The sequence below is a fragment of the Melanotaenia boesemani genome, chromosome 13, assembly GCF_017639745.1.
Source record: "Melanotaenia boesemani isolate fMelBoe1 chromosome 13, fMelBoe1.pri, whole genome shotgun sequence".
Taxonomy (NCBI): Eukaryota; Metazoa; Chordata; class Actinopteri; order Atheriniformes; family Melanotaeniidae; genus Melanotaenia; species Melanotaenia boesemani.
The window spans coordinates 7,376,800-7,389,688 of record NC_055694.1 but is presented as its reverse complement, the minus strand read 5'-3'; the positions used below and the strand labels follow the sequence as shown (position 1 = coordinate 7,389,688).

General features: G+C 39.0%; 1 protein-coding gene across 1 annotated transcript; it reads right to left on the bottom strand.

Moving 5' to 3' along the window:
• Positions 1-1,599: 1,599 nt before the first annotated feature.
• Positions 1,600-12,889, bottom strand: opn7d (opsin 7, group member d). The gene is made up of 6 exons (XM_042002936.1): positions 12,625-12,889; positions 4,645-4,735; positions 4,386-4,548; positions 4,034-4,161; positions 3,591-3,925; positions 1,600-3,349 (listed from the first exon to the last, which is right to left on the bottom strand). The coding sequence occupies exons 2-6, from the start codon at positions 4,733-4,735 to the stop codon at positions 2,876-2,878; spliced, it is 1,191 nt and encodes a 396-aa protein (XP_041858870.1). The 5' UTR covers positions 12,625-12,889; the 3' UTR covers positions 1,600-2,875.

The following is a 12,889-nucleotide window of genomic DNA, read 5'->3' as shown; positions in this document are numbered from 1 at the left end:
TTACTTCTGCTTTTGTGTTGTGTTTACATACACACACATAAGAATTCCTATTGTCCTTTAAGGCAGTGATCTCAGGCCGAGAAACAAACACGCCAAAAAAATATTTGTGTTTTGTGTTGAGTGGGTGCCCGGGGTTATGCAGCTGCACAAGAACACTTGGTATGTCAAGTCACCGTCTGAATTTCAACAGACACACAGTCATAGTAAGCTTTAGGGAAACTGAGGGGAGGAGAGTTATTGTAGTATGGAAGAATAGGATTTAAGAAAATCGCATGAGGATAGGAGAATGTTCACTGCAATGATTTTTGTGTCCAAAGTGATTCTTGAATTGGACTCTGTGCACATTACACACTATCTGCAGTGGGTTTAATGGTGTAAACTACATTTAATCACATTTTACAGAACATCCACATCAGTTTCTAGCAGATCCTATAAAATAAACTTGTAATTTTTATGTCCACTTTAATAAAAAAAATGTTTTTAGTAGGTTCGGCTTATAAGTTCTAAGAAATGTCCAGCCACCATGTGCTGCTACATCGACCCACTCTGCCAGTTTCTCTAAACGTAATGTGCTGTATCAGTTATTTTTCTTTTAATTCTTCTCAGGCTATATCTCACTGCTTCTCTATTTTGGTTGCCAGTGAAAAAGCTTATCCCCCAGACTTTTTCTTTCTTCTTCTTCTTCTTTAAACTTCGGGGAAAATAAATTGCTTTGCATCTAAGTTGATCCTTTCTGCATATTTGCTTGTGCTCCCTGCTGGCATAGGAGTTTACATTTTTATTCAATTCAAGCTCAGCTCAAGTCCAGCAGAAGCAGATCTCTTCAGGAGATAAACTGCAAAGCTATACATACTAATGTCTTATTTTACTGAGAGTCTTAATGGTGTTTTTTCAGCTCCCTAAAAGAGTGACAACCCAAGATATTTATGCATATTATTAATAAAGTGTTTTCCTTGTCAGTGAATGGGCAAGAACTTTTGTATGCAGAAAAAATTAGATTTTTTAGTAGATTTTTTATTTAAATACAGACAAACTTGCGCTTTAATACATAAATATTTGAAAGTCAATTAAATGTATGGTTTGCTTAAAAACATAGCCTATTTTAGAGGACAAGCTGTAGTTACTAGCATTTTTTTCTGTTGCAGTGTCTTTTCAATTATTTTTAACTTAAAAAGTAAATTTGTTTCAGTCTCAAGAAGTGGAGCAAACCAACTGAGGAATTTAAAACAGAGACCACAAAGTGCCTCCTTCATAGGAAATTAGATTGGAAGTGAATCGGAACCTGCTGGGCTCTCAAGTTAATGAACAGTTTTCAAAGCAACACTTAGCATTAGTCACAGAGGTCTCAAATATTAACTTATTTTCACAGGAAATAACAGATTATACTCAACAGTTTTAACAGTTACTCTTCCTAAATTTTCCCTCATATGTAAGTTGAATTTCTCCTTAGTTTTTGTTTATGAAGATAAAATGAAAGAACGGTAAACAACTTTGTGTGTGTGTGTGTGTGTATAAGGATCTCAACCATTCCTGCTGAAATTTTTCATGTCTTTATTTAATAAGGCTTACAGCAATTGTGTTTTAATATTATTAAATACATTTAGATTTTTTAACTTTTATTTTGCATGCACATGAAGCTGCACAGCACAGGTGCAAATTAAAAACATAATGAACAGAAATAAATATATGAAAATGTTGTGTATTTTGTGGAAAATTATATTTTCTGTACCAAAATGCTGGATCAGAAATTATTATTGCCAGTTGATTTTTTTTTTTCTGACGGCTATTCATATTACTTAGCAAGAAAAAAGTGTGAGAAAGTGGGCACTGACGTGTGAGCTAGTTTATACTCAAATAAAGCTTCAATGAGGGAAGCCATCTCTGTAAGTGAGGACTTTCTGCCATTGTATGGACTTAGGAAATCTTGTTCTTCACACTAAAAAAACTAAACAAAACTGCAGAGCATTCCTGGGTTCTTTGTCTTAAATTACTCGGTGTCACTCCTGTTGTTAAGTAATAACTTCCAGAGATGTAATCATACAACCATCAAGGGTTGAACACAGTAGGTCTGAAGAGGAAGGAGGCCCTCATCAACCAATATGAAAGGAATCCTCTAAAGAAACAGACTGCAGACAAGAGTAGAGCCTCATCAAGTACTGACCTCTTCACCAAATCTCTTTCTACTGTCACGTCCTCAGATACCCATGTAGGTTTGAAGTAGATACTGCAAGTTGGTTGCTTCCCTCTTACCAGAAAACAGCAGTAGACAATTTGATTTTATGTCTCTGTTACAATCCATCCCTGTCGTGACAAGGACAACACGTATATACAGATGTTCAAGCCATCAGAGGATGATTAATTTTGGTTGAGGGCCACCTTTTTTTTAAACATGCAGCAGCTACACATGTCCACATTATTATTATTTTTTTATTTTTATTTTTGACAGATGAGATATGAAACATAGTCCATTCCTTATTTGCACACTGAGATATGCATTTTCCGGATTAACCCTGGCCCAGCAGGAGCTCTCCTGTCTCATTTTCTGTTCCTTCAGAATCCATTTAAATGTCTGCATATTATTATAAAACAGGCAAAAAGTTGCACAGAAGTAGACATCAAGACTTGTAAAAATGTCTGTGACAAATCCTCTCAGGGGAAGTGAGCCCAGTAAAGATTTTTCTACAATTAAAGACATTTAATTCTTTTAGTCTTTCCATCAAAAGTCCTTGCAAGCCTCTGTTTGGAGTTGTCAAGCTGTTGAGTCTTTGTGAAACATACTGCTTGGTGCAGCTTTTTTTTGTTGTCTGGTTGTTTCTCTGTCTTTTTGAGCATGTGTCATCTCTCATTTACTTCATGAAAAAGGGAGGTTGTACCATTAGATAAAATCTGGTTGCGTTTTGGATGTGAGCTGGCTAACTGTCACCTCCGTGTAGACAGATCCTGTCAGGATGCAGGCAGTCTTTTGGGGCCTGGTCCCGTGACACAATGCTGTGTTCTCAGTGCAGTTAAGGCATGCCCCGTAACTCTCCTGCTGTCCATTTGAGAATCTTGTGGAGGCACTCGTGTCCTTGTTGCGCTGCGAAGTGGATCCGAAACGTTCCTGTGGCTGCGGGCTTCCCCTCATCATCTGTCGTAACATAGACGTGTCTCTGTATAAGCACTCCCGAAAGTTGGGCTTGCACAGCAGGTAGACCATAGGGTTGTAGACGGTGGAAGATTTGGCTAACACGGCAGCTAGGGCGAACACAGTGGGTGGGACCTGTGTGGCATCTCCAAAAGCGGCCCACATGGCCACCACAGCATAAGGAGTCCAGGCACCCAGGAAGCCAATACACACTGCAACTGACAGCTGTGGAGAAGAAGCAATCACATAACACAAGAAAACACTCATACATGGGTTCACAAACAGCAAAGACATGCAAAATACTCACTTAGTGTCATGCAAGTATCAAAAGTAAATAGTTTAAGTGGAATCAGCTACTCATTTGGATATCCTCTGAATAATTTATTGCCTCATATCCATCTCAATTCCAGTCTACTGCAAAACCTGAAGTCAGCGTTGCTGAGGTGGCACTGTCATATCCTCTGACCTTCACAATGAGAGCGTGTGCATTGGTGGTCTTGGTCTGTGGTGACACATGCTGCTGGACGGCCTGACGTGACCCCCGCACGGTCAGCAGAATGAAAGCGTAGGAAAGGAAGATGATGGTGCAGGGCAGTGCGTAGCAAAAGACAAAAAGGCAGATAATGTAAGACAAAGCTAAAAGCTCGTGGTTGGGTGCATGCCAGTCAATGCAGCAGGCTGTGCCGTAAGGTTCAGCACTGTAATGACCCCACTGTGCTAAGGGCCCCACTGCAAACACAGATGCGTAGCACCACACTCCAGCCACCAGGAGGCGAGCATGTGAAGAGGAGAACTTGTTACCTGAGAGGGGAGATAGAAAAAGATGCTTTGCAGTTATTCCTTCTGGTCAGCTTTGTGATAAACTCTAGAGATAACATGATGGTGCTTATCATGTTATCAGCCCCTCACCATAGGTTGGGAGGCAGACTTTAAGGCAGCACACTAAAGAGAGGGCTGTGAGGTTTGTCAAGCTGCAGAGACCAAATAAGACTCCACACATGCCATAGAGCTGGCAAGTGATTTCTCCAAACAGCCACCTGCACACACAGACAAGGAGGGGGACATAACTTGCAGTAACTGTTTTCCAGTCTGCTGATCATAGATTAATCAACTTTATTGGGCATAACAGGGATCTAAATGACAAATTAGTCATAAAAATTGTTGCCCGTTACTATCAGTGATTACCAGTTCAAGCCAACCTTCACTGCAATAAGAAATAAACTTGATCCCAGGATGAGGCAAAAGTGACATAACGAGATACCTGTGCAAAAAAGCTGAGGGTATGGCCAGTGGAAATAAAGCGAGTGTCATCCCAAGGTCGCTGATGGAGAGATTGATGATGAAGAACTCAGCTGGTTTCAGGGTTGATCGCTTGTGATAGGCAACAAGTAGCAGAACACAATTGCCAACGAGGGACAGTATACCTGTGGAAAAATAAATAAATAAATGTTTAAGTCAGGCAAGAGGTGTACAAAGCAAAAGATCATCACAGCAGAGGTTGGCTTGTTGTGTGAACTCACAGAACACAGTGTAGAGTGAACCCATGAGGATGTCCTGCTCCTTGGAGATGGTGGAGACAAACAAAGAGGATACATCTGAAGCATTTCCCATCTGAAACAGTTCCACAAACACATGAGGTAGTTGATTAAATAGAGTTTGCTGAAACTCAAAGTACCAAAAACTACATAATGAACATTTAAATTTTAATCTGCATTTGCTGCATGATATCTCCAGCTCACAGGATGCAGTGTGAAAACACAACAAAAGAAAAGCTTGTCTTTGAATAATAATAAATAAAAAGAATAATCGTCTTGAAAATATGAGGACCTGTTTGTATTAAATCCATATATAGTGCAAAGGGTTATGAATGAAAAGAATCACATTGTGCTCTTCAACATTTACAAAAGGCTCTTTAGAGGCTGAGAACTAAACAGATACAAGTCAGCAAAGCTGCATTCATATTTCCTGAGAAAAGTTGGTGGAAATACAGTTACTGTCACAAGATGCAAGGACTCATGTGTCTTCACATTGCTAATAACACATTTATCGATCAAATCATAAACAAAGGACCAAAAATATTCATTTTGCCAAACAGAAAACTCACAAGTGCTCAAGCATTTGAGAGAGCTAATAAATGAACCTAATTCATTGTTAGAGGAATCTTAATAGCATCAGTTGAAGCATGTCTGAGGCACTCATGCTCTTTGTTATGAGCCAGACTCCAACTCCAGCCAATCAGCATCCCTTTGACTGTTTTCAAAGTTGATGTTTTCTATTCAGAGCATCACTTTGCTTGATAAGAGAATGAAAAATAAAATGGAAACCAATAAGGAAAGCACAGTGCTGCGACCAGTGTGGATAGATTTACTTTGAGGTCTTCTAGAAATTATATTGAGGCATCATTGGCCCTCAAGAACTTTGGCAATCACAAAGGTAATGAATGAAACTTCACTATTATGTAAGTCAGCACATCAGTCGCTGATGACATGTCCAGTCAGTGTGAGAGGAGAAGACTCAGCAGGGCAGGTATTTCTGTACACTTGATTTCAAATGAACATACAAATGAACATACAAATGCTAAGCCCTAGGAGGTTAAATAACCCAGCCAGTGTCAGAGATGGGTGGTCCAGCTTTTCCTCGCATTTCATTAGCAATTCACTGGTTTGCATGAAAACATGTTAGACATTTAAGAAAATAAATGTAAAACATTTCAAAAAGGACAAAAACAGTGTAGTTCTGAGCTGCGGAGTTTTAGGTTGCTATACAGGTTTTCACTCCTGGGTTTCTCAGGGCGGATCTGAAATCTGGGCTTCATGATGGGACTATTTAAGGAGGGCAAAAGTTGGCTCTACCCCCCCGACACTGTGATAATATGACAGGTCCACTACTATGCATTTAACCTCGGACCAACCTACGCTGTCATCTAGCTGTGATTCTGGAAAGTAACTAGCTAAGTGTTCTGTCTTCATCCCAGAAAAATGCACCTTCAGCACCTTGGTGTCAGAATCAGAAGCAGAAGTTTTACAGCCTTTTAAATTACTGGAGTAATATTGGAAGGCAGCAGCCTGGTTTTTAACAAGTACAACAAGAAAACAAGAAACAAGAGCACATTACTCCAGTTCTAGCGACTCTTTACTGGCTTCCTGTGCACCTGCGAATTAATTTTAAAATTCTTTTTATTTGTTTTTAAATCTCTTGATACCCAGGCCCCTTCTTATTTGTCTGATCTGTTGCAGCCTTCTTGCTCCCTCATGTCAGCGGATCAGACACTGTTTGTAGTTCCAGGGCATCAAAGGAAACTTAGAGATTTTTCTGTTTTGGATCCAAAGCTATGGACTGAGCTTCCTCAGCACATCAGACAGGCTCCCTCCATTGCTGTTTTAAATCTCATTTAAAAACACACTTTTATTCTTCGGCCTTTAACCTTGAGTGATGCTGTCAGTAGCTATTTAATTACTGGTGTTTCTCTTTTGCATGTTTTAGTTGTTTTTATTTCTTTTTTATTTCTGCTTTAAGAGTGTCTCTGTGTCTGTTTCATTTTTATAAAATAGTTTCAAATGTTTGTCTAGGGTTTTAATTTTTTATTGTGTGATCCTATTTTGATCTTATTTGATGTTTTATTTCTATTTTACTTTACATCATTTTGGTCAGCCACATTGTTGTTTTTAAAGTGCTTAATAAATAATGATGGTATGGTATGGCAAGACCATAAATTAATAATTTTTAGATAATAAAAAACAGTAACTCATTACAACATTTCCCTTCAGGCATGAATACAAAATTTGTAATGAAATTAATTAAATTGCTGTACTATTACTAGTACCTGGATTTTGTTAAGCATTTGTTTTATGTTAAAATTATTTACTAAATTTTAAAGCCAGCACCAGTGTGGGAACATTTTTGTTTTAAACCAAATGGAAAGGGAGAGTCCAGCAACTGGACAAATTTGAAGGATTTGACAGTGATTGTCAGCAGTTCAACAAGCAAACAAACTTCTAGGGTGGTTGTTTTTGGGACTTTTTATGCCTGTACTCATGGAAACACATACATTTCCCGAAGAGCCAAACCATGTTTTTTAACTCTGAGTGTTGTAACAGGAGTAACTACAATCAGTGGACATTTAAGGAATTACTTTTGTCTGAGCCATAATGTCACAGACTCAATGATCATTAGTGGTGGTTATAAAATTTGCCGAGAAACCTTCATCCATCTGAGTAATGAGATTACTTTGATACATACATCCACCTAAACAAGTTTTGGCATTGGGACTTGCTGACAGCATTGACCTGACCTCGCAGGTACCCAGAGATCAATTAGACAGAACATCTGCAGGAGAACTGGAGCTTCTATCACTAAAGTGGAAATGCTGGGAACACAACAGCCCAATGAGAGTTAGCCAAAAAGGCTCCTGATTAAATTTCTGACCATGAGAAGGAAGATACAGTACTTGAGGAAGCCAAGAACTGAGCAACATCGTATACACTCACTGATCTTACTATTATGTACACCTGTTCAGTTGCTTGTTAACACAAATATCCAATCAGCCAATCTCACACGGCAGAAACTCAGCACATTTATTCATGTAGACATGGTGAATACGACTTGCTGAAGTTCAAACTGAGCATCAGAATGAGGAAGAAAGGGGATTACTGTAACATTCAGAAGATAGGCTCAGAATTTGGTGGAAACAACATGACAGCATCCATCCTGCCCTGTATAATGGTGAGGGGAACATTTACCTGCCACACTACATGCCACTTAGTACCAATTCAAGGTCAAGGTCAAACTTATTAATATAGCACATTTCCCACAACTTATGCTACCCAAAGTGCTTTATAATCTAAAATCCAGTGAAATAGATGGAATACATGACAGTGGTGCAATAAAACAATAAAAACAATGCAATATGAAATAATTAAAACAAGACTAAAAACAATAAAACAAACAAAAGTATATCATATACTCACATCAGGGCTGCCTGTGCCTTTTAAAAGTTTGCTGTTAATGTGCTTTTATTCTTTAGCCTTTCCTGACGTGCAGTAGTTGACCTGGTGTGTTTATGTTCATATTTCTCTGAATGTTTTACATATGTTGTGTGTGCCTTTGGGTAATTTTATTGTGCAGTGCTCTGGCCAACAGGTTCACGTTTTTAGATGAAAAGTTGACTGCCTGAAAGCCAGTCTATACAAGTGCTTGTTCAGGAGTGATTTAAACGATCCCCTGTTTGTGCTTTTTCTAATATTTAGGGCAGGCCATTCCAGAGTCTGGGACCTGCTACAGAAAAGGATCTATCCCCTCGAGGTTTTAGTTTCATTCTTGGAGTGGATAAAATCATTTGAGAACTGGAACTCATGGTTCTTGCTGGACAATTGATAGACAGCAGCTCAGAAAGATAAGGAGCTAGGCCATTAAGTGACTTGAAAATGAAAAAGTCAAACTTTAAATAAGTCATGAATCCCGGCCCACTGTCCTGCAGACCTTCAATGTTTCCCTGCTGCAACACACCTGGCCCAAATTAATTAATAAATTCAGTTCTGAAGGAGTCTAACATGGTACTAGCAAAGTGTACCTAATAAAATGGCCGGTGATTGTAAATACCATCCAACATAATGATGGCAGCATCTGCTTATGGGGATTTGCCTCCACTAGATGAACTGATAATATATTCAAGATGCAGGGAAATAACAGAGAGAGTAAATATCCTGAGGGAAAAACCTTCTTCAAAGTGTTTAGGATGCTTTGTCTGGCTGAGACAAAGTTTTACATTTCAACTTGACAACAACCTGAGGCATTGCTAAGAAATCTGTAGAGTGGTTCTGGGAAAACTGAAGACATCCCAAAGAGACTCATGTCTCTTGTGACATGAAAATGGCTGTGCTGTTATGTTCTCCATCCCAGTTGGATGAGCCTAAATGTTTATTTCTAAAAAAATGAAAGAATCTTCCAAAGGAAAGTTTTTTAGTTTGAAAGCTTATAGGATCGTTTCCAAGAATAAACAAGGGTGCTATGCTACCAAAAGATGCTTTAATCAAGCACTATGTGAATACTTTTTTGTTTTTTTTAAGGATTTTTGTGCTCTAGTGGACTTTATTCGACAGTAGCTTGATAGGAAAGATGATCAGAGAGAGTGGAGATCTGCAGCCTGATGAGACATGTAGTACATGTTGAGCTACATTACCCCAGTACTCTGAATACTTATGAAAATCAGACATTTCAGTCTTTTTTATGAATAAATTGATAAAAAAAAGTCTTAAAACTCTTATAGCTTTGGTTGAGAATTGTACGTAACGAGATCTGGTCTTGTTTTGGTGTTAGTTCTGGATAAAATTTAGGTTTTAATAAAAAAAAAAGTAATTATTGATATATGATAGGCTGTATTATGCTTTCAGTGGCTTTCTTTTCCCTGCTGTGGCAGACCACCACTGCTGAACAAAGATGTTTTGCCTAATGCAAGCCTCTGAAGAGAAACTGTAATGCTTGAATGATTTATCTTGCATTAAATTAATTGTTCAGGTCTGGCTTTGCAGATGCGTCTCTCTCGTGAGCTGGTCTTAAAGCTTTGGCACCTCCACCACACCTGAGTGAGCAGCATTTGATTAGATTTTTAGAACCCCTGTAATTGTATTTAAATTATATGATCCTGTTTAGATGTCTCTCACAAGCAAGAACACAGACTGGCAGTATGTTTGACAGCACTGTACTGATATTAACAGAACAACTTCTCTGTGTGTGACTATGATCATTAAACCACTAAAAGCAACACAAACTTCAGCAATTTCAGTTTGAAAGTGAGAGGAGAGGCATCAGAGAGACCCAAGGAAAGCTTAACCAGCTGAAATGTGCCTTTGGTCTGCAGGGACAGATTTTGTGAATGGCTAAGCTTTGATGGTGTCGCTGTGATGTCTCTAAGTGTGTCTGCAATAGCTCTTCTGCTCAGCTCTGATTAATTGCACTCCTTTGAAAAAGGGACAGGAAGTATAACCTTGAGATGGTGTCTTGGGACATAAACCATGTATCGCCTGCTGACCTAGCTTATGTACCCATCATTTAGTTTTTGATTCACATTTACATCCTACCCTCCCTGCCCTGACCCAACAGATACATGTAATTTACAGAGGAAAAGATTTAGAATCGTCTATCTGCAGTTTACTGCCGTTGTCAGAGTGACAACTAATCTACTGTACAAGTTTGCGACAAGTTTCCCTGCTGCATGTCATCAAAACTGTGACATTTGGGATGGCACTGAAAATAGGACTGTCACTCATAACTATTAAATGTCTGTAGTCAGCGGAGATGAGTAGCCATTTAAAGGCTGACAGGCATATCAGGGAGCGCAAGCACAACAGCTAGAGGCCACATGCATGAGAAGCAATGTCACAGCGTCTACATGCTTTTCAGAGACTAGGAGCCAGTTTTCAATCTTTGACTTATGTTTAAACCTGTCGCTTAATTTGATTCGTAAATTTAAAACTCAAATACAGCCACCTGATCCAATTCATTATGACCAGCCAAATATTTTATTACTTTCATGGCTGTGAAATAATGGTGAAAACAGTGTGGTAGGGGAAAAAAGCACCCCTCACTGATTAAAGCCTTTCTGTGCTGTGCACTTATGCATTTGTCATGTAGAATGTTTGTGATTTGGGATGTACGGTGTCACATTGCATCTTGTATGCTCGGCTTGATCGGCCTGTCGTGGCCCTTGAGCATTTACATTTGTGGATTCACAGCTGCAGTAGATGTTTTTTCCCTTATTTATGATTTCCATTTAAAAGTCATGCCAGAGAGAAAGGTTGTGCGACTGGCATCCTTTTATGTATGCAACATGGTGATACTTCTGTCACTTTTAATAATGTTTGCTTATTCCCCCTTGTATTGAGTTTGTTCAGTTTTTGCCTAGCTCCAACAAATCTCACTTTACAGCCACTTTTTATTCTTCTGTTCGATATAGATTTCCATATGGATGTTTTTTTTTATTATTATTTATTTTTAAATCAGGTATTTTGTCAATTAGTTTTTTACTCTTAAAAACACCTGGCTAACAAATGTGACATTTTCCTGTGAAAATGAGTAAAATATTCAACAGATTTGTATCTCTTGGATCAGCAAACCACTGCAGCCCCAGTCCATATTTCTTTGTGTCAACTATTTGTATTAAATAATAATCCTTTAGGCCTGTGGTTTACGGCATTGTGCTATATTTAAAGGCAAACCATCACAGCAACATATATGACACACTGTAAGCCAAATCCCCCGGGAAGGGGAGGCTGTCGAGACCTTTGAGAGATTGACAGTGACAAATGGATGCTGTTGCGGGACAATATTTACACTCAAGTTTTCACAGAACAACACAGTGGATGGAGGAAGGTAACTCCTTTTAACATCTGCAAGCATGCAGGGACTGTACTTATATAATGACTGGAGGGTGATGTGTGAAGAGTTTAGGAAGATGAATATGATACAAAACTAATGGAGGGAGCTAAATCTCCACTCAGGATTTTTTACCATGCACCTTTAGTTTGTATGAATTATATGAATTTAACCACTAACAGATTTATTGACAATGTGAAGTCAGTAATGTAAGATAATGATTTAAAGCAGGGACAAACACAAAAATGAGCATCTACAGATCGCAGCACAGCTCCAGAACTGACATGTTGATGCTTTTGCCTCTCTTTTAAGTCCACACTAATGAGAAGCATCTTCTGCTTCCCTCCATAACACAAACATAGTATTACATAACCTCAGTCTGACGAGGATAAATCAAACATACTGAGAAAACGTCTTTCAGCATTCTGACTCAATTTTTACTTTTGTTAAAATGAAGTTGTATCCAACAGAAACCCACACTCTGTCATTCTTTGTCAACACATATTGATTTTTTGTTCGGAAGCTGGAGTAAGAGCTCACAAACAAAAGGATCTCACATGGGTTTGTTCAGGCAACAGCAACATTTGGCTTTTGTATGCTGGCAAGCATCCTAAAAATGGATGTGCAGCAAGCTGGCTGAGAGCAGGTTGTGATGACTTTCACTTGGACCAAAAGATAGAAAAGAAAAAGCAGTCGTTTGTCACACAGAGGGATAATCAGAGGATCTCATCACTAATCCTGCCAGAGAACCCACAAGACATCTTTGAGGTCTAAACCTTCATCTAATCATCAGCATGACAGGCAGAACAATCGGTTTCCAGTTCCTTAATATATGTGGACCTTGACTGAATGCCCTTCAGGAAATACTCTTAACAAAGTCATGTTATCGTGGTAGAAGGGGAAATGAAGTCAAGGGAAATAATAAGACCTTTGCTCAGAAAATGAGAGAAATAATGAATATTTTTGCCATTTTAATATATTTATATCACTAATAATTGTTAGCAACCATTACGATTAACATATGCAATATCGCAATGGGATATCAAACATCATCAACAGCCCCCCTTTGTTTTTGTTATTATAAAATGTAATTACTCTGAAAAGAGACACCACACAACTGTGCTGCTTACCTTCCAGGGAGGAAAGGCTTGTCCTCATTTAAACTCATGGAGGCCAGGTGGAGAGCCAGACACAGAGGAGAGGAGCTTGGTCAGCCACTGAGAGGGAGACAGAGAGGAGGGAGAGAAAGAAAAGGGGGGAGGAAATCACTGGACCTGTTTCAGGCTCACACCAAAGAATCCGTTTAAGGTATCCTCCTCCTCCCCCGCGCAGACACACACGCTCATGCAAGCAGCCAGGTGGACGAGCGCTCGCTCCGTCAGACAGCATGTGCGC